We start from the raw sequence: 20,902 nt of genomic DNA on the forward strand, positions 1-20,902 counted from the left end.
CAATCATCACTTCGTCTAATCACCATTTCGTCTATGACCAGTTCGTCTCATAACCAGTTGGTCTGATATCCATTGGTAGCTTAGCTGGGTTAATAATATTAGCGGGGCCACTGGGAGAACAGTATTTAAAAGTCCAGTTGCTACCTTGGGTCATATTACCATTATTATTATTATTTCATTTTAATACATTTTGCACAATTAACACTTAGTTCAATTGGACCAAATGGCATATGGCCTCAATGGCTATTGGACCAACTGGTTATCAGACAAAATGGTGATTGGACGAAATGGCAATTAGACCTTGTGGATTGTAGACGAACTGATGGTAGACCAAATTATAGTAGACGATTTGGCAATTGGACGGATTGGCATATGATGAATTGAAAATAAACCCTATACACATGTGCATCTAAAAACGATCCAAATACTACTTGAATTTTAGGTATAGAATAGTTTATATTTTTTATTGATATATTTACAATGTAAGCCTGGGCAACAAATGATTCAAGAAATGAATATCAAGCCGAAGGGATAAATGATAGGAAATTCACAGCTACAGCTCCTTTATATTAAGCATCAAAACTCCTAAGACTTCATGTATAGAGTAAAAAAGTGTGTCTGCAAAAACATTGTTTCTCAAATACAGCAGAATCAGGGTATCACATATTCCTAATATGCTGCCGTTCTTAGCCTGTTCTAGGAGAATGGATATAGCCTAATACTGATATTTGAATAATCTTTTGAAAGCAGAGGTGCCAACCTTGCAGGGATAATTCACTAAACAAGGAAGTAGATCCCTCTCACTTTCCAATCCAATGAAAGAAATCAATGTATGAATCAGGGTCAGGGTTAAAAATCTGCAGTTTTTCACTAAAAAATCTGTTAAATTTCACAGAGTCTCCTGGACAAATCAGGGAGGCTTGACAGCCTTGTGAAAGTCAGTTCCTAAACAAATGATGTCTGAAATTTTACAAAACACTAGCATTAGCCCTGCACCAGGCCAGGATATCTTTGCCATTTAAAACATTCTTTTCTCATAGTTTGCAGGAGAGTCCCATTCCTTCATCCCTTTCATATACAGGAAGTATATCATAGATAAGGTTCATCCGTTGATAATTTCATAGCAGGAGGAGGAGGGCCAGGTATCACAGGTTTCTTCAGTGCAGGTCCAACAGCGTTCTCTCTGTAGAAACAATACAAAGATAAAATCAATCACACTGTAAGATAAAGGCACCATCTTACAAAGAGTTATGATTGATCAAATCACTCTTAAGAATATGGACATCCATCAATGTCATGATTTTTCTTTAGGAAAGTTGCTCAATTGTCCTCATGAAAACAATGAGAAGCATACTGAATTGTCAAGAAAACAGTAATGTATGAATAAACATAATTTCTAGAAAATATTTTTAACAAACATGTACTTTTAGATGTTTACATTGCTGGCTTATCATAGTTGCGATTGATTGGATCAATTGCAACTCTTTGTAAGACGGGGCCAAGATCTATTACACCAAGATATGAGCAATCACACATACAATCCAATCTAAGCAATCCAGGGACAAAAAAAAGACAAGTGCGTACCTGCCGACCCTAGATTTCCTTCATCAATACCACAAAAAAATTTCACAGAAATAAGAACACACAGGTTAAAATGGCAATTTCATTTTCGCCATAATATAAAAAGATGGTAATGGGAACACAAGATAAAATATTCACATAATTGAACAAAACTAACACAGAGAAAATCTGTAAATAAATGATATCTGCCAAACAATTTTTCTGGAAAACGTACAATTACAGAGTAAGAACATCACAAAGTCACTGAAAATGCCCATCCATTTAATAGAGTGCCCCCCCATTTTGTTTCCTGTGGTAGCCACACCAGGGCCCCGTCTTACAAAGAGTTGCGACTGATCGGATCAATCACAACTATTGAAGGCCAGCAACCGCAGCATCTAAATGTAAATTTGTTCAAAATATTTTCTAGATATGATGTATATTCATACATTCATCATTCTCTTGAAGATTCAGTGTGATTCTCTTTGTTTATTAGGGAGATTGTGCAAATTTCTTGTAGAAAAAAAATTATGGAATGGATGGAATTCGATACCTTTGCGATTGATCCGATCAACCACAACTATGGAAAGCAAGCACCATCATAATCTAAAAAGTTTGTTAGTTCCACATGTTTTCTAGATATGATGTAAAGTCATACATTCATACTTTTCTTGAAAATTCAGTGTGATCCTCTTTGTTAACACATGTCATTGTGCAAATTTTCTGAGAAAAATTATGACATTGATGGATTTCCAATTCCACATAGTTGAGGTTGATTGAATCAATCATTACTCTTTGTAAAACAGGGCCCAGGAAATGCATGTGATAATAACTAACTTCAAGCAAGCCTTAATTATTATTTGATTAAACTCTGTTGTCCTAAATATGCATCAGAGCATATGACTTTACGATTGCTTCTAACCATTTCCTATCTAAATTAGACCTCTATACCAGAACTCGACCTCAGCTCAAGAGATGATTTTGTTTAAAAATATGAAGAAACATTATTTCCAATGGGACAGTGAAGTAAAGTTATCAATCAAAATAAGAAAATCATGAACAAGAGCTCAAAATTTCTTCCAAATTCAGAATAGCTGAGAGGTCTGCAGTGGCACTCACCCTTCTTCTTGTGACTGAGGAGCAGGAAGTCTTTGAGTGGCAGAGAAGACATGGACTGGTCTTTGTGATTCTCTCCTTCCATCCCTTGAGCAGTAGTAGTTTGCCGACAGACGATGAGAAGGGCCTTCAGGGAGCACAGGATCTGGTTGAGTCCTGCAGTAAAATAAAGTTTTAAACACCAAGATATTACGTAAATAATCGACGCTGGTGGAGGTGATGGGAAAACATCCCTTACGAGGCAAGCTTCAATCATGTGGCTATCTTGCCACAGCGAAGCAAAGGAAAAATAGCGAGTACATCGAGCTTGCCGAAAAGGTGACAGTTTACCTCATCACCTGAAATAAAAAGGTAATTATTTGCTTTATATTCCACATCTGGAACCTTTAAACAGAGAAACTGATATGTATAAGGCTCAATGATCTGGCTTGAGCAAGATAATTGTGACCTAACGGAGGAATTTTATCGTCACAACCAAACAATCCACAGGCCATGACCTCTTTTAATTATTGCATACTAAAAAAAATAATAGAGTTATGACCCTATGGGCTGAAGTGATCATAGAAATGCAAAAGTTCCATCACCGCGAGTGATTCTTGATGAGAAGACTACATTTTATCAAACGATTTACTTTTGACGAATCCTATAGCAAGATTTAGTACTTGTATCATCATGTTTACCAGAGCATGCTTGCCATTGCATATTCTCCAAGAGTAGAATAACAAAAATGGAAGAACCAAAAATTCATAATGGAGTTTGCATTTAAGGGACAAGGACCAAGGTCAAGGACGCCACGTTGGACTGATTTTAGTAGACTCCTTCCCAAAAGTCATAAAGTCATATAGGCTATACCCTTTTAGTCTAATATCCACTTGGTTTAAAAACTATTCAATACATATGATCCGATTATTTTTTGGGGGGTGGGGGCATTCAGATGTAGTGGTTACGAATCTCATCTTTCAATCAGAGGAGCGTGGGTTCGGATCCCAACCATGGCATGTTTTCCTTCAGCAAGAAATTCACCCACATTGTGCTGCACTCAACCCAGGTACCCGGCAGGATTAATTCCAAGAATAAACTAAGCGCCTTTAGCAGATGGAGCTAGAGTCAGGCAAGTGCACCATTCAATAGGCAACTACATGTAGATGATTGGTGGTGCCTCACAAGTGCTATACTGTACATGTATATCAATTATTATGAAACCAAATTTTCTTTTGAATCCTAGTAAGTAAGCAAAGTGGCAATAAGACCGCCTGGGAATTAGACTAAGTGACGCTAATAATTGATAGTTTAGTCATGATAGTGTAAGACAATCTAAAAATGAGATTGTCTGCTTTTAAACCAAGTGTACATGTATACTAGAGATTGACTGTACTTGAATGTGCATATTTACCTGGGAGATTGTCCATAAGCATAACGGTTGTTCAGATGAGCTTGAAGATCCCTCTAATGATCATGAAAAACAAAAAGGAAAGAATATTGTTCTGAGAATATATCTGTAACAAATCAAATTCAAATGACTAAGTAAACACAATAAAAAGTACCCCCTCCCCATCTTATCTTTCAATAAAAGTTGTTTGTGCAAAATAATTACAATAGGCTAGTCAGATGTCTATAGATATTATGTACTGTACAAATTTGAATCTTGAAAATTTAAATCATGCATCCAAGACAGGATTTTCAGGCTCTCAGGAAAGAAAAGTAATTTCATACACGGAATAGAGCTTCGCATCGCAACGAAAGACTATTCTGTGTTCGCAATTACTTTCGCACCACAGGAGGTCAATTTTGTTCGCGCAATCGTTTTCATATATAATTATGTGCACGAAATTACATTTCATGAATGCAAAATTCATTTTGAATGGTACTAAATGAGTTACATCTCGAAAAAAATTCATTTCTCATGGTACAAAATAAATTTTGTGTAATTACGGGTAGAAACAAATTTTGTGTACAATTGGAATGGATTGGACACTTGTTCACTGCTACCACCCTGCCTGTGAGGAATCTACTGGTAGGACTATGGTATGCCAATGTTGTACAGAGCACACACTTAGAAAAATCATTAAAATATCACTTTTGTGACCAAAATTACTAATTTCCATACAGTTGCAATTTATTTTTTCACCATAGCCAAAGCTCAACATTAGCAGTGGCCCGGTGGCCCGGGGCCACCAAAAATTCATTTCGGGCAACCATTATTGAAAAAATGTTAAGTTTTGGTGGCCCGAATCGGGCAACCAATAATTTTCAAAGTAGCGCAATTTTTCTCCCTATTTTGCATGCATTTATCAACTTTCTACAGTTCAAATTGCAAGTCAATTCGTCATGCGCCTTTTTTGTTAATCTACACACAAATACACACACACAAAGATTGCACAGTCATGACAGTATGTAGGCCTACCGCTAGCATACAGTAACTATTATTCAGCCGGCCGTGCCGGCTGTCTTGCTGAGCTTTGCATGCGTGAAATCACTGCAGCTGGCTGTGCGCTAGCAGACTATTCAGACTCAGGGAGCTGCGATGCGAGATGTCACTGCTATTAAAGAAATCTTCCCCAGAACTTTGAAAATCTATGTCAAAGTCACATTTTACACCAATGAAATGCCCTTCTACAGTCCATATTACTGAAACCTGATAATCTGCAAGCATTAAAAGGAGGAATTATGACCTCTCTTTTGACTCAAAAAGACCGATTTCCAAATGCATTAATACACATAAAACACATAGGTGAGTGCATCACAGTCCCACATGTGCATTTGTATGTATGTTGATATTTGGTTTATAAATTTTCGAAGCTGTCTTGAATAGACAGCTTCTTTATTGTTTATAAATGATTTCTTAAACCACTCTTAAGGAAGTAAATACTTTGGGAAGGCATTTTATTGATATGAAATGTGAATTTTTCCATCATTTTGTCAAATATAGGGAAGGAATTTTCTCACTGTTTTTTCCAGATCGATAACTTGCCGTTTTCTTATTTTTTTTCTGTAATTTTTTTTACAGTGATTAAACCATTTATACCCCTTCCCATTGAATATGCCTGATTAAAGAACATGTTTCTACTGAATAATAATAATAATTTTCCCCTTTTTTTCTGTAATTTTGTCTTATTCATTTTTTTTTTCCTGTTCTTTGTTTTTTCTTACTTCATTTTTTTATTTGTCTTATTTCACTTATTCATTTTTACAATTTTTTTTTCAATATACTATTCTAAAAATTATTTTTGTTTATCTCCCTTTTATACATTGTTCTCATTCTGCAGCATACTTTCTGTGATTTTCTCCTGCTATAATATGCTGGAAAAGAGAAAATAAACTGGATTTGGGGCCTGCATAATCTAGATTTTACGATTAAAAAGAAAGGAAAAATCATTGTTTCGTAAATCAATCTGAGTTTGCTATATGCACTATTTATTTACTTTACCATTATGAGTGTGTGTCTATACGGAGATTAGAAGTCCACACAACCTGGGAACAATACAATTCTTTTATTCTCTTTCAATCATTTCATATTCACAATGATAGAACAATTTATATATTACCACAAAATAAGCAAAGTAAAATAACAGCAAGCACGATTTACATACAAGATGTACAAAGAATAGTGGTACGTGGTAGTGACTGCAGAATATTTCAGTTTGTTTTATTCATTTTTAATTAATGTTTTTCTTTATATTTTTCGGGCCACCAAACTTTACTAATGGGCCACCAAAAAAAATTATTTGAAGGTTTTGGTGGCCCAAACGGGCCACCACCAAAAAAAGTTAATGTGGAGCCTTGCCATATCAATCAAAAACTTGAATTTTGGGCATATTTTTTGTCACCCTCTATTGGTGGAGAGTAATATGGCAAAAAAATTTTCATTTTTCGATCTCTATTTTTAATTAAGAAAAAAATAATTTAAAGAATCAAATTTAAATAAGAGTCAAGTTGTATGAATAATAGGTGTAATGGAAACTTTCAGTGTAAAAAAATTAAGCATTTGCCCCAAAGAAAAAGAGAAAATACAGTAAGCCAAACATTGCCACCCTTATTTTGCCACACATGGAGATATAAGTGAGAACAAGGTTATATCATAACCTTGTTCATTAAATGAGTGGGATTGGACAGAATTTTCAATCGGACACTTGGCTCACCATTTCATATACTAAAATTACAATTTGTTTGAGCAAAATCTGTTTTGTACACTGATAACTATGGTACGAAATGAACGAAATAAATTTTGTGGAAGCAATTACATTTAGTCTTGAACAGTGGCAGACCATGACCCGAAATTGGAGGTGTACTGTATTGTGTACAATTCTTTCTCTCCTCCGGGTCACGGTCCGCCTTGAACTAGAAATTCATTTTGAGTGGCACAAAATATATTTTGTGTATTGTGTACACCCAGTTGTGTCTGGACATTGGACAATTACATGTTTTAACAACTTTTTTAGTGTCTGGACAATAGATTTTTGAAAAAAAAGCTGTTGAAAATCGATTGATCAGACACAACAACTGGATCAGTGGTGTACACGATAAAATAATTTTGAAAAATTATGCAGTTTGAATTGAAGTTTCAACTTTCATCACTTTCAAATACAAAATGTTACTTTGTTAGGCAACATTTACAGAACATTTATGTTTAGAGAACAAAATAGTCATCGACCTGATTATAAATACCGTATTCATATATTTAGCGTAATCCAAAGACAAAAAAGAAGGCTTCAATAATTGAAAGTGTCTGTATGGTAGGGGGTCCTAAAGCTGCGCGGGTCCTAAAGCTACGCACCACTCATCGCGCATGCAGTTTTTAATGGCAAATGCGCACTTTGTGTGGAATTGTGACTACAGAGTCACGAACGATTCCTATTCAATTTTTTCTACAGAGGCTGCAGTAAATCTCTAATTGCAGAGAACACCCACAACTGTTTTGAATTTTTGAGCTATATTCTCTTTAATTTCATATTATCCTATAATAGTATGAACATATTTTAGAAATAGAGGCACAGGAAATTCTATTTTTCTGCATGATAAATCGAGTGCGTAGCTTTAAGACCCCTTCTAACATCGGGCGGCGAATTCAAGAGGTGTTCGGAAAACACGGCGGGATTTTCGTATTAGTGAGTTTTGTGATATTTTGTTCTTGCTTAATGATCTTTAGAATATTTGCCACAAGTTAGCGACATATAATTTGTTCAAATATTAAAATTGGCATAGTTTCTATCGTTTGTAAACAAAGTGCGTAGCTTTAGGTCCCCCCATCATACACCCGGACCCGACCCCCGACAGTGTCGGGGTCCCCGGGGCGCGCGTTTCCGTTTTACACCCTGGCGAAGGCATTTTCCGGAAAAGTAGCCAAAAAGCGACTAGTGAAGAGTCTACACACGTCGCTGGTTGCATGCAGCGTGCGACCAAGGACATATGATATCTCCTTGGTGCGACACAGGCGAGTCCACCACCGCATGCAATTTGCACAGTTACTGATCAGAGCAGAGAGTTCCTCGGCACTTCATGTACAGAGAGAGCGGCAGTCAGAAGTGAAATCCAGTGAAATCCGAACATGCTTTTGCAGTCGCGTTGTTTATGATAGTTTTTTTTTTTAAATAAATTATTAACTAAATGAATAGAATGACAGACAAAATCAAAATAAACAGATACTTATAATGGAAAGACAAATTGAAGTTTGATGGATTGATACACTCAGAAGCTGCCGAAAGATAGATATAGAAGACTGATAAATAGATAGAGACAAGATAGACAGACAGATAGATAGATAGATAGAAATAGAGAGAGGGAGAGAGGTGGATAGATAGATAGAAAGAGAGAGAAAAGAGATGGATGAATAGATAGATAAATAGAGAGAGGGGGAGAGACAGAGAGGTCGATATAGTTAGGGGGGGGAGAGAGATGTTATAGATAGAAATATGGACGGACAAAGAGAAAGAGAGAAAAAAGACAGACAGATGCTAGAGAAGGAGAGAGATAGAGAATTTGAGAGACAGATAGTTAGATAGATAGAAAGATAAAGAATGAGAGAGACAGAGAAGATAGACAAATTAACAGATAGATACATAGATAGATATATACATAGAGAGAAATAGAGAAAGACAGACAGATGGATAGAGGATTTGAGAGATAGATAGATGAGCCTCAGATAGATAGATGTTAGATAGATAAAGAGGGAGAGAGACAAAGAATATTAACAAATTAACAGATAGATAGTTAAAAAATAGATAGATAAATAGATAGAGAGAAATAGAGAAAGACAGACAGATGGATGGATAGAGAGAGTGAGAGAATTTGAGATGTTAGATAAAGAATGAGAGAGACAGAGAAGATTATTAGATAGATAGATACTGCAGTTACATAGATAGATAGAGATAGAATTTGAGAGATAGATATATAGACAGATAGAGAGAAAGACAGACATCAGCAAATCGGCAAGGCAAATGATCAAGGCAAACATTCGTATTGAACCTGGAAAGTATAAGCTCAGCTGCATTTACGGTATGTTCTGCGGATAACTTCGGTGCGGACTTTGGATCGCGCGCCCAGCTGATAATGTAAACAAACGTAGACGTAGACTCTTCACTAGTCGCTTTTTGGCTACTTTTCCGGAAAATGCCTTCGCCAGGGTGTAAAACGGAAACGCGCCCCCCGGCCAGGTACACCGTTATACAAAACATCGATATGGATACGTGGGACTGAACTTGCCAAGGTCTAGCTACAAATTTAAGGACACTTATTTCCTAATAAATCGATATTGTTAACCCTCTCAATTTAAATATAAGACTTATCATAAGTTTAAATTAGTTATTTATGGAGGTTTTCAACAGTTTCAAACTGAATAATACTCACACCTGCGAAGAAATTCCGCAGTCGTTGAATAAATCTTGAGGCAGTCGCCATCTTAAATCACCAGAATTTTTTTCTTTGGCGCTGCTGGCAGCTGGCTGCATAATTCACTGTTTTCCTTTTCTCTCTCCTTTTTCTAATTCGTCTCCTTAATCATTACTTTAAAAATCATGTAGACGGTTGATCAAAAAAGCAATAAATAAATAAATTAATAGATGAATGAATGAATGAATAAATAAATAAATAGATAAGTAAATAATAAATAAATAAATAAATGAATGAATGAATAAATAAATAAATAAATCAATCAATCAATCCAATCAAATATGATTAACCTCGCACTAAGATTATAAATCGGCCATGAATTAATGTAGCCCTATCCAGGCGCGCTTCCAGCAGACTATATAAGTTGGGTTTCTTTTTTTTTTTGGGGGGGGGCTTGATAATTTTTTGACGTTGGTTTATTTATTTATCCTGAAGAATGACAAAAAATGGAGTGCCATATGTTTAGAGTTCAAACTTTGATTTTATAATATTATTCGTGCAAGGAAGTCTACTCGCACTTTAAGAGAGCATTAATGTATTCTACATTTAGGTGCTATTTTGTAATATTACTATTTTGCGAGGGAGCGCTTAGCGACCGAGCAAGAAAATTTTCGAATTTGAGTAGTAAAAACTTTGATTTTAGAGCACTTGACAACATGAATGGAATATTGCATTATAATCAATGCACATTAATACGCACATATACATCTATTTTTTGTGGTCGATTTTATTATTTCTTTTTTTTTTTGGGGGGGGGGCGATTTTGGGGGGTTTCACTCCTCAAAGCCCCCCTATAAAACCACGCCTGGTCCTATCACCCCCCCCCCTCAAAAAAAATCATCAAAAATTTAGCAAATGCTTTGTTGTTTCCATTAGCTGAAAAAAATTTTGAAAAAAAAAAAACGATAAGCCTATACATGGGTGCATCGATCCGCAGGGGCCCAGGGGGTGGGGGAGCTAGGCGCCGTGCATGTCTTCCCTCTCGAAGAAATGAGCCTGTGGGTATGCTATGAAGTTGAGCCAATTACTAACCAGTAGCTGTAATGATAATATCATTAGGCCGACATGACGAAAGGGCAGTTCAATCACTGCATGGTTTCATTTTGACATGGGATAGGCAAAAAAAAATTGTCGTCAAAGGCAGTGGTGGGTCTTCGGGGTGCATGGGGTTATAGGGGTTTAAACACCCCTTGCGCTTTTAAGTTTAAACAAAAGTAATTACTTACATAGCCAAATCCAAAATACCTTCCTCTTATATAGTAAACCTTTTGGGGGCTTGTAAATTGTAATTTATCGGTACCAAAATGACCCTCATTAATTTTGCGAGTGAAATATTTGATTTTTTTTAAAATTTATCATTATAATTTTTTTTTTGGCTTGTCAATTTTTTTTTTCAAACCTTCTCCATTAAAAGAAGCTAAATCCAGGCCTCTTAAAGGGGAACTTCACCCTAAAAAAGATTGCTGTATTCCAGACCATGCAGCCTAACTTTTATACCCTTTGTTTAAGTTTGCAGTGCTCGCTCGAGCATGAACAGTTTTCCAACTTTTTGGTGTCATTTTAAAGCTGACTTTATTAACTTCCATAATTATGTAAGTGTTTTCCCCAAAAGTGGTATTTGGCAGCCATTTCAAAAGTGTATAGCTTTTAGGGGGACGCTGTATCATTTCGCTATCTGACTTCCAAGTACTAAAGTTGGAAAGAGTATATCGTCTTGCCCTAAAATTACAACTACGCAACATTAAAAGAGGGAATTAAGCGAAATTATAATATTTCATAAATATTAATTGTACATCCTATTATGAAGAAATTCTTTATTGTTTGATTTCAATGAATTACCTGCCGGAAAGCCCCCCATCTATATCAGCCCCATGTCTGTCCGATATAATGAAATGTTGAGCTATCTCAAAATGGAGGCCGAACTTTGTATGGGCACAATTCGATGTCTTTTACTGGACGAGTTGGGTCCAATACTCTTTCTTTTCAGCGGACACGAGTTTCCCGTCGACAACATGGACAAACCAGTCAAACTTGCAAAGGTTAATTCACGTTTATTTGTTAGTGATTTTCATAAAAATGTACAACGAATTTAAGCTATCAATATCATAAATCGATAAATTCTATTTTGGATACAGAGATTTATGAAATTTATAGATTTTTTTCGATGCCTGTGCTTGGTACAAAAAAAATCGACGCCAATCTGGTACACCATTACATGTACACGGAACGACGGGTGTGGGATCGGGATTCGGGAGCGTGTACGGCTCTCCTGTCTGTGGCTGTACACACACGCATGGGCGGCTTGGCATGGCATGGCATAATGTTAAATGGATTTGTAGCAGGATGGAAATATGAAATTTGTATTTTTTGTACAAAGTTTGTCAGTCAATGGAAATCAAATAGAGACTGTGTCACGTGGTGGCGCTGTTCATGAATCATGCGAAGATTAGCCTTTTTTGAGTCTCGCCATGATGAATGAAACAACTTGAAAATGGCTGTTAATGGCCATGTTTGTTAAAGGGGAATCCAACCCAAATAAAAACTTGTTTTTATAAGGAAAAGGAAAATCAGACAAGTTGATAGGTGAAAGTTCAAACAATATTGGACAAACAACAAGAAAGTTATGAATTTTTAAAAGTTGTAAATATTGGTAATCACTATACCCATGGAGACTTCAAATTGGCAGCATATGGGATGTCATAGTGATGTAAGGCAAGGACTACTCTTCCATATACTCCAATACATATTATGGCTAAAATGTCATTTTCCCAAAAAGTTTTATTCAAAATCATATTTTTCTTTCATGAGGACATAAAAAATACTACCTGGGCTATATTTAGATTTCTGCCCCAGGGGAATGGATACTTAGGAGAGAACCACAAATCCCTGATAATAAAGTACATGGCCTATGGGAAAGTTGTCCTTGCCATTTGTCATGATTTACTTACCCAGTTGCCAATTTGAAATCTTCATAGTATTAGTGATTTCAATTTTAAAGCAGCTATAACTTTCTTATTGCTTGTCCGTTTTCTTTCAAACTTTCACCATTCTATTTAATTCATTTTTCTCCTTCCCAACACAACATTTTATGGCCAAGGCTGGATTCCCCTTTAATTCCGTCAAGTGCCATGTGCAATTTGTGTACTGACTAGTGACTGTAAAAAGTGTAAACTGTGTATGGTAATCTAGTATAGACTATAGCCTCACTGTATGTAGGTAATCTATTCTATTCATGCTTTTTTTAAATGTCAAATTTCATTCAAACATGTCTCAATGCGAGGCCAGGTCTATCCCTAGTTAAATTTGTTATTAATTTAATTTTTTTTCAACTTGCTCTCATTCTTTTCTGCATCAATTGTGATCAATCACACTTCAAACAAGTGATCCTAGGTTTTGGCTTCAGCTTCTCATGTGTATTCATGAGGATTTTTTGTTGGGGAGAGGGGGCACAAATTTACATTTTCCATTCCCCAATTGAATCAAGTGTTAATAACAATGGAGGTGTAAATGCAGTTATAACAGTGTTTCCACAATTAAATTCTCAGCATCAGTTTTTATCCTATACGATTGTTTTATTTGAATGTTATGATTTTTTAACAGGTTTTCTTTTATAAAATCGGGTTATTTTAAGTATGTTCTCACTTAGGGCTACATGTATATAAATGTGGGGCTGTGTAAACTTTAGAACAAATGCAATGATCTTGTCACATATATGTCTTCAAAAGATTACATCAAAAGTCATCAAGGGGTCAAAAGATCATATTGCATGTTTTATTAATCGTGAAATCAGGAGACTCCTGGTTTGGGAACCACCTTGTTTAAAATAGTTATATTTTCAGTCAAGTTCATTACATTCAGTCACTTTTCTTCTTTAATACTTTCTTCTGATCATCTTTCTTTCTTCATTTTAGAGTCTGTTTTGCTTCTTTTTCTCTCTTAAGGACGTTCCACAGTTGAAATGAAATCCATGTCATTTTCAATAGATTTCACCCAAATGGATGTTCTTAAGAATTGCGCATTCATTTCAAAATAATTTGGCATTTTAAAACCTTATGAGATCACGAGTTTAAACCTATTACTCAGTCAAAACTTCATCAAATTTTGTTATATAGTTAACAATTGTATGGAGGATATATATCTATATTGCTATTTGTTTTTAAGTCTAATGGCACTGTCAGTTCTTAAGAATGGTGTGAAAGATAACAAAAACCCAATCTAAAAAAATGTGACATTTCAATAACAAACTTGAGAAGCACAATAAATGCTGCACTTTATTAAAAACCCATGTCATTTTCACCAAATTTAGCAAAGTTGTGGAGGTGTTTTTACTGTTAATGTTGAATATCTGATGAGGTGACGATGTGGGGAGAAATGAAGCTCCTACACGTACAGAGTGATATGAAACATTTGCCTTACATGTATGTACGTGTTATATTTCTTCTGAATTGAATATGAATGAATATTATCATTTTGTTCCCCCAACCTTAGGTCATAAAAATTCTGGGCCGCACCGGATCCCAGGGGCAGTGTACACAGGTCCGCGTTGAGTTCTTGGACGACTCAAACCGATCCATCATCCGAAATGTGAAGGGACCGGTCCGCGAGGGAGATATCCTCACACTGTTGGAGAGTGAGAGAGAAGCAAGAAGACTGAGGTGAATGGGAGGTGCTGAGCCAGAGAGCATACAAATGGTAAGCTATTATTAGGAGGTATGTCAGGCATTTGCAGCTCCATAGCACCTATGGAACCCTTGAAGTAGATAATACTGATGCTGATACTAGTATATTTTCTCACATGATTTTTCAAAAAGTGTGGGGGGGGGACAAGAACCTACCTGAAGATGCTTTCAGCATATGAAAACAAAGGTCAAGAAAAATAGATATTGTGCCCAGTAGGGCTGGATAATATGACATTCATTGTGGTAACTAATGAAATATTTGTTGATCAATAGGCAACTCTAGTAACATTGCATCGTGAAATATTGTCCTTAAAGCCTGTGTATAGCTTTGGTAAAGGGTCAATAATGTGATTGATAATCGAATATCATCTAATATGACAGTCTTACTGAAGCGTAGAGACCGTTAGATATTTTTCCAACTGCACTTCTCTGAGAAAATTTCAAAATATTCAAATCTTGGATATATAGCGCCCTCTCTCGGCGATGCTTGTTTTAAATTTAAAAAATGGGCATTCAAGCACTTATCTTATAAAGTTAGTGATTAGATATCCAAAAGTTACAGACAAAGAACATATCTTTAAAGTTTCAGCCCATTCCATGATTTGGAATAGGATTTAATTGAAAGACAAAAACACACAGATATTTTAATTTGATCGGGTGACCCGATCAAGTTAAATTTCCATGTAAATCGCAAAATTTATCCTGTAAAACACATTTTCATTTCATATCCTCCACATCATAACTGTTATAGGGCATATCCATTCATATTAGCTAGCAATGAATTGGAATAGTGATAGGTGCATTTTGGTGGATTTACCAAAACTATACACAAGCTTTAAATAATAGTATCAGACAATGACAAGGAATGTGAACTCACAAACCACTATTCTCTGCTAAGACTGGAAATGTGGAGATGGAGGGAAAAGAATATTAGTTACGGGTGGGCTGGCATTTTGATTCCCTTCCCTATGGAACCTGGTAAGTTGGATTAGGTTAATGGGGATTATGGTTGGGTTTATATAGCCTTTCAGGGGAGGCTTCTTGTCTGAAACACAAACCCAAATTATCCACTGATTCACATCATTGTGAGAAGCAATTATAATGAACTTTAACTTTGTTAAAGGGGAGGTTCACCCTGACAAAAGTTAATTGTAAGACAAAAAGTTAATTGTAAAAATAGCAGAAAAAAATATATTGGTAAAGGTGTGAGGGAAATCCAGCAAAGATTTTAAATGTTATTTGAATTTTTGTATTTGTGTCGTATGTGAGCAGCTTCACATGTATCATGAATTAAAAAAAAAATTAATGAACTGTAATTTTCTAAAAAAAAATTGCAAATGGGTCTTATTATACTTTTACTATATCAACAGTTTTTCTTTTCGAAGTTTTCAAACCCGCTCCCAAAAAAGAAATTATCTTTGTCATGAACCATTAAGAAATTGAATCTATGCATTTTATATTACATAACATATTGTGCAGCTTCTCGTCTATGACGTCACAAATCGCAAATTTGAATTCTAATAACTTAATTAAGCCTGAGTCGAATCGATTTTAAAATCGGTGTTCGATCGATGTCATCGAACACCGGTGCAGATTTTGCAAAATCGGTGCACCAAAAAAAAAAAATACGTTGGCCGGCCGATTCATTTGGTTTACACAATCAATAATCAAAATATCAGTAATGTCCAACTTTACTACTACTTACTTGATTTCTATTGCCCCCAAAATGAAACCGATCGAGCAATTATGATGCTATTCACCATTAATTTGAAGTTTATTTCGATCATAGTTCGAGTCTTACTCGTCTGCTCGTGCCGAGATAATTTATGCACGATGAATTCATGAATGGTAGTCATGGCTATCGATCGTGCATGCGCAGTACTCTTCTTTAATCAAACCAGAAAATGGCCGGAAATTGACGCGATCAACGTAAAATAAATCTTGCTTTCATGAACAATGTTAATATCATGACCATATAACATTATTTAATCGTAATATTTAACAATAATTTGCATATGGTAATCATTAATATGAATTTAGAGCTTGATGTGAAACGTTTGTATTTCGTTTCAATTTTCAATGGCGGACATCTCATGATGATCGACTTCTTGAGTCGAGCTAGTGCACTTGTCTAAATAAAATATTCATCACGTCAGGATTGATTCTCGAACATTGTCTACATGCAAAAACTCTGTTCAAGTTCGTAATATCACCATATAATAACATTTTACATGACAAAACAGAGAAAATTGCGTTTGATTTCTTTTCCTATCAATTTGAATCTAGTTTGTGCCCAACTTTGGGCTCTGATTTCATGAATGGGGAAATATGTCATACGTCATCGAACACGCATGCGCATTGTGCTTATTTTCTAGGAGCTTGGAGGAGACGTCCAGAGATGGAATAATAGAAATAATCCCAGTATTAATTCTTCCATATGAACATAACATACTTTGCTGACATCGTCAATATTCTTAGTATGACCATAAAATCTTGTTGAATCGTAATAATTTAGATGAATTTAGGGCTCGATTCGAAACATTCGTATTTATTTTGATCGCATGCTCAATTGCGTCTAAAAAAATTGGATTGTCATTATCAGGATTAATTTTCGAACATCGTCATAACTCATATTCCACAATCTTTCCTCACAATCGTTATATCAGCATTGAATAGCAGTTCAAATGACCATCCAGAGAAAATTACGTGGTCGCATGTCATAAGGTGGTCCAATTTTGCGAACAGGGTAAAAATGGTCAAAAATTTTATTTTTTTATATGTTATAGCTATTACCATTCTCTAAATAATGAGAAAGTTTTAAGTCTCAATTACCTTTATTTTTACTTAAAATAACTAATTAACAGCTAATTATTACATAGACGTCAATGTAAATGTGAATTTTGAAATGTGTTTTCCTCAAATTGGACCTGCTGCACATAAAATGGTGTCAAAAGTTAATGCAACATTGGATCACCCTAGTATTTTGCAGTTATAATCTTGAAACATCAATAATTAAATCTGTACCAAAAATCGAATAATTATCTATTATTGTATGCGTATTAATTATACTAATTAATTAACAGTATTTAATTTCACATTTTTGCCCCCAAATACCTGTTACTGTATTTATATACTTGGCAAAATGACAACATCATGGGTAGAAATGTTTGTTGCAATGATACACAACATTTGTACTAAAAATTAAGATTACAAATTAGATAATTAACCAAATCTCTCCGGTTTACTAATTGATTAGGTTGCAGATCAGAGCTGACATACACATGTATTCCATTGCTGCATATTTTTAAAATTGTCAAATTTTTATGACATTTAGTTGTTCCCTGCTTTAAAACACCCAGAAATATGAGGATAACAGTCATATTACATATTATAGTAAGTTGTTAATTAGGTTTAATTAGTATTTTATCATTTACCGCATCCACCGGCTCCGCATCCACCGGCTCCGCCACCCCTGTTACTTCAAACTTAATGTGCTATAGTTTTTGTTCCTGATATTGCATTGATCTAATTCATAGTAATATATTTAGCCTATAGTTCTAGCTTCAAAATGAGATATTACTCAATAAATTTGGTCAAGATGCTGTGATGTAGCAACAATTTATCCATGGCACCGTGTGGGAAATTGTTCATACGCCACCCTTTTTGCATACCCAACTTATGAAATGCGACCACGTATTTATTCCTATAAATTTATTTGGAGCTCATTTTGGATCCAACTACACAATCTCAGGCAAGTTACAGCGCTCTCCGTTGATTGCACTTGTTTGCTGGCGCTGACGTCAAGCACGCCTGTCGTTTCGGGAGAGTGAGTGTACGGAGCTGCGGACGGGGCTGGTGAATGGACTGCGAATGCTAGTTGACCGAAAATCATTCGGATCGACTCTGCGTGATTCATGTCTTTATTATTGTTTCATTTTAAACTTATATGTTGTCATCTGCAAATATCATTGTTGAAGATATTTTGGGAAGAATTCAGCTTTGGTCCCCGGCCTTTTTTTGTGTGTTTTATGATCATGGAAAATACGAACGAACTTTGCTCTGTCATCTGCTTATGCAACGCTCACCCGGCCAACGCCAGTGCATAGTGCATATGCAAAGCGCATCGCATCGACGCAAAAACAAAAGACTAAATTTTCCCCGCCTTCAATATTCGATGCATCGATGTTCGATCGAATTAGAGCTGTCGAACACCGGTTTTCAAAATAATCGATATGACTCAGGCTTAAACTTAATCTTTACTTTTCCTCAAACCTTCACAAATTTTTGTTTTTTCTGCTTTGTTTGCAATTAACTTTTTAATCAGGGTGAACTTCCCCTTTTATTAATTAAAGTTTGAATATTATCAGATTATGTGGCCCTCATCCCTATTATCCTAAATTTATGAGGATGCAGGGAAAGGGTCATGAAAGAGTTGGCTTCTGCAGAAGAAATATATAAGCTATATTTGTGAGGTGACAAGAAGCTAACTCCAGTTGATTTGAGTTAAAAAAAAGTCAAAAGGGGCAATAATACCTTGTGATGGATTGCTGGTATTGACCAATTACCGGAATATGCAATTTTTTCTTTTATAAAATATTGGTTTAGTGGTTGGATGGAAAGTCTGTTGGCATAATGGGTAGACATGAATTATTTTTAAAAAGAGGGTGTATTTTGGCTTGATATGGGGTTTATTTAGCGGTTAAGGATTAGTATGTTCTTATTTTGGATAATTCTTTGTCATTTCAGTCAATTTTATTAAATAATACTGCAAACACAGTTGTTCAAGAATTATTCTGGACTTATCAGTAGCTGCAAAACCCCATCCCTTTCTAAAAGCTTTGTGTAACATTAATGGAGAATGAAAACAGAAAAATCAAAGAAACAGATCACTGAAAGTAATGAGCATTTGAATATTGCGATCACTAATGTTATGGAGATCCTCATTCCTCATGCAACAAAGATGTGTGATGTCACTTGTGAACAACTCTCCCCATTACTTTAGTATATATTTCACTTAAACTGCCTCTTTTATCACATCCATCAGTAGATCATGTGTTCTTTCTATAGGAGGGCATGTAATACAGAATTTTAAAGAATGCATCATGGATAAAGAGTTTGTATCACCATAAGAAAAAGCAAAAAGAGACATTTTGGGGGATGTTTTATAGTCCATCAAAGGGAAAGTTGTTCACATGTGACATCACACATCATTGTCGCATTGCCAATGAGAGGATCTCCATGGCATTTAGTGATTGTAATACTCAAGGCTCATAACTTTCTCATTTGTCTGATTTCTCTCAAACTTTCTTTGTTCTAATTCTTTGATTTTTCTGTTTTGACACAAGCCTACTTGTTCCAAAGGTTTCATTCCCCTTTAATTAAAGAAAAAAATTGTTAAAACATTAAATACATTTTTGTCCTCGAGATGATGATTTGATTTTCCATTATCTCTGTGTTTTTATCTTGCAGTTCATACATTTCATCAAGACCAAGAACACCTTATCTCCTGTCTATCATCCTGACATGAGTGGTTCACATGTGAGGGTTTAACCATCACCTAACAACATCACACGCTGGAAAAGGACACAACTACTATAGGGTTTCACTGTTCATGCTGAAATGTTGTTTGAATAAAGTTTGTTTGTCTTTGGTTCAGAATAACTTGTCTCTTTTGAGTATTCTTTCATGGTAAGAAGTTTTAAAGCACGTGTTAAATCTAAGGCCCTGTCTTACAAAAAGTTATGATTCTCCATCCATGGAAATCCATCAGTGTCATAAATCTTGAAACAGGACACGTTCACAATGTTTCATTGGAAATCGGTGAAAGAAAATGCATGTAAAATCATTAGAAGAAAGCATTTTCAATTGAAAAAATGTTGACATTGCTTGCTTTCCATAGTTGTGATTTGTCAGATCTATTGCAACTTTTTGTAAGACACAGCCCTTTAAAACTATAGATTGTTTGAATTGTCAGATAAAGTGTATATCATTCATTGTGTGAAAGATGTGATCATAAGTCAAATATATTTTAGAAATCTCAATATGTCAAAAAGAAAATAGTAAGGTCGTTAATTTAAACTTATTGAAAGTTATCCAGACTTCAGGTCAAAACACTGTTTCCATTGATTTTTTCCAGCTGATTTTGGCAGAATTTGTTTGTTGTTGGTTGTTATTCAAATTATTGAAATTGAGCTGTACTTTGGATGGACTACTGCTTTAAAAAGTATAAAATCAATAATGTGAGAAAATAGAAGGAATAGTGTTGAGAGAATGATGAAGGGGGTATTTCACAAAGATTTAAGTGTTAGATAACACACTTAAATTTCATTATGTTCTAGACATAGATTAGTCGGATCAAGCTTATAAGTGGAATGCACTCTACCAATCAAACACGTTGTTGTCAATTGGGCGAGATATCTTGGGCCCATCTCATAAAACTGTTATAGAAATTGTGTATTTTTTTTATTACAAGTCTGTATGAAACGAATATATCTTCAAATTAGCAATGAGCTTCAGTCAAACTTGACTATTTGTGAAATGCCCCCGTTAGTGATTGATACACAGAACAAAAGGGAAGAGGATGACAAAGAAAGAGGTGGTGGGATCGCATGAAAGGGCATCGTGAAGAAGTAAATGAAGACTCGAGACGGCGAGAGAATTAC

The 20,902-nt window shown here is 35.3% G+C and overlaps 1 protein-coding gene and 1 long non-coding RNA gene across 2 annotated transcripts; one reads left to right on the forward strand and one right to left on the reverse strand.

Moving 5' to 3' along the window:
* Positions 1-442: 442 nt before the first annotated feature.
* Positions 443-9,607, reverse strand: LOC121424004 (NADH dehydrogenase [ubiquinone] 1 alpha subcomplex subunit 7-like). The gene is made up of 4 exons (XM_041619570.1): positions 9,520-9,607; positions 4,070-4,122; positions 2,680-2,832; positions 443-1,183 (listed from the first exon to the last, which is right to left on the reverse strand). The coding sequence occupies exons 1-4, from the start codon at positions 9,568-9,570 to the stop codon at positions 1,090-1,092; spliced, it is 351 nt and encodes a 116-aa protein (XP_041475504.1). The 5' UTR covers positions 9,571-9,607; the 3' UTR covers positions 443-1,089.
* A 1,886-nt stretch (positions 9,608-11,493) lies between these two features.
* On the forward strand, positions 11,494-19,806 carry LOC121424577. Its single transcript, XR_005971403.1, has 3 exons — positions 11,494-11,600; positions 14,050-14,253; positions 19,710-19,806. It is a non-coding gene; the product is annotated as an uncharacterized LOC121424577 (long non-coding RNA).
* Positions 19,807-20,902: the final 1,096 nt, after the last annotated feature.

This window comes from Lytechinus variegatus, chromosome 11 (assembly GCF_018143015.1).
Source record: "Lytechinus variegatus isolate NC3 chromosome 11, Lvar_3.0, whole genome shotgun sequence".
NCBI lineage: Eukaryota > Metazoa > Echinodermata > Echinoidea > Temnopleuroida > Toxopneustidae > Lytechinus > Lytechinus variegatus.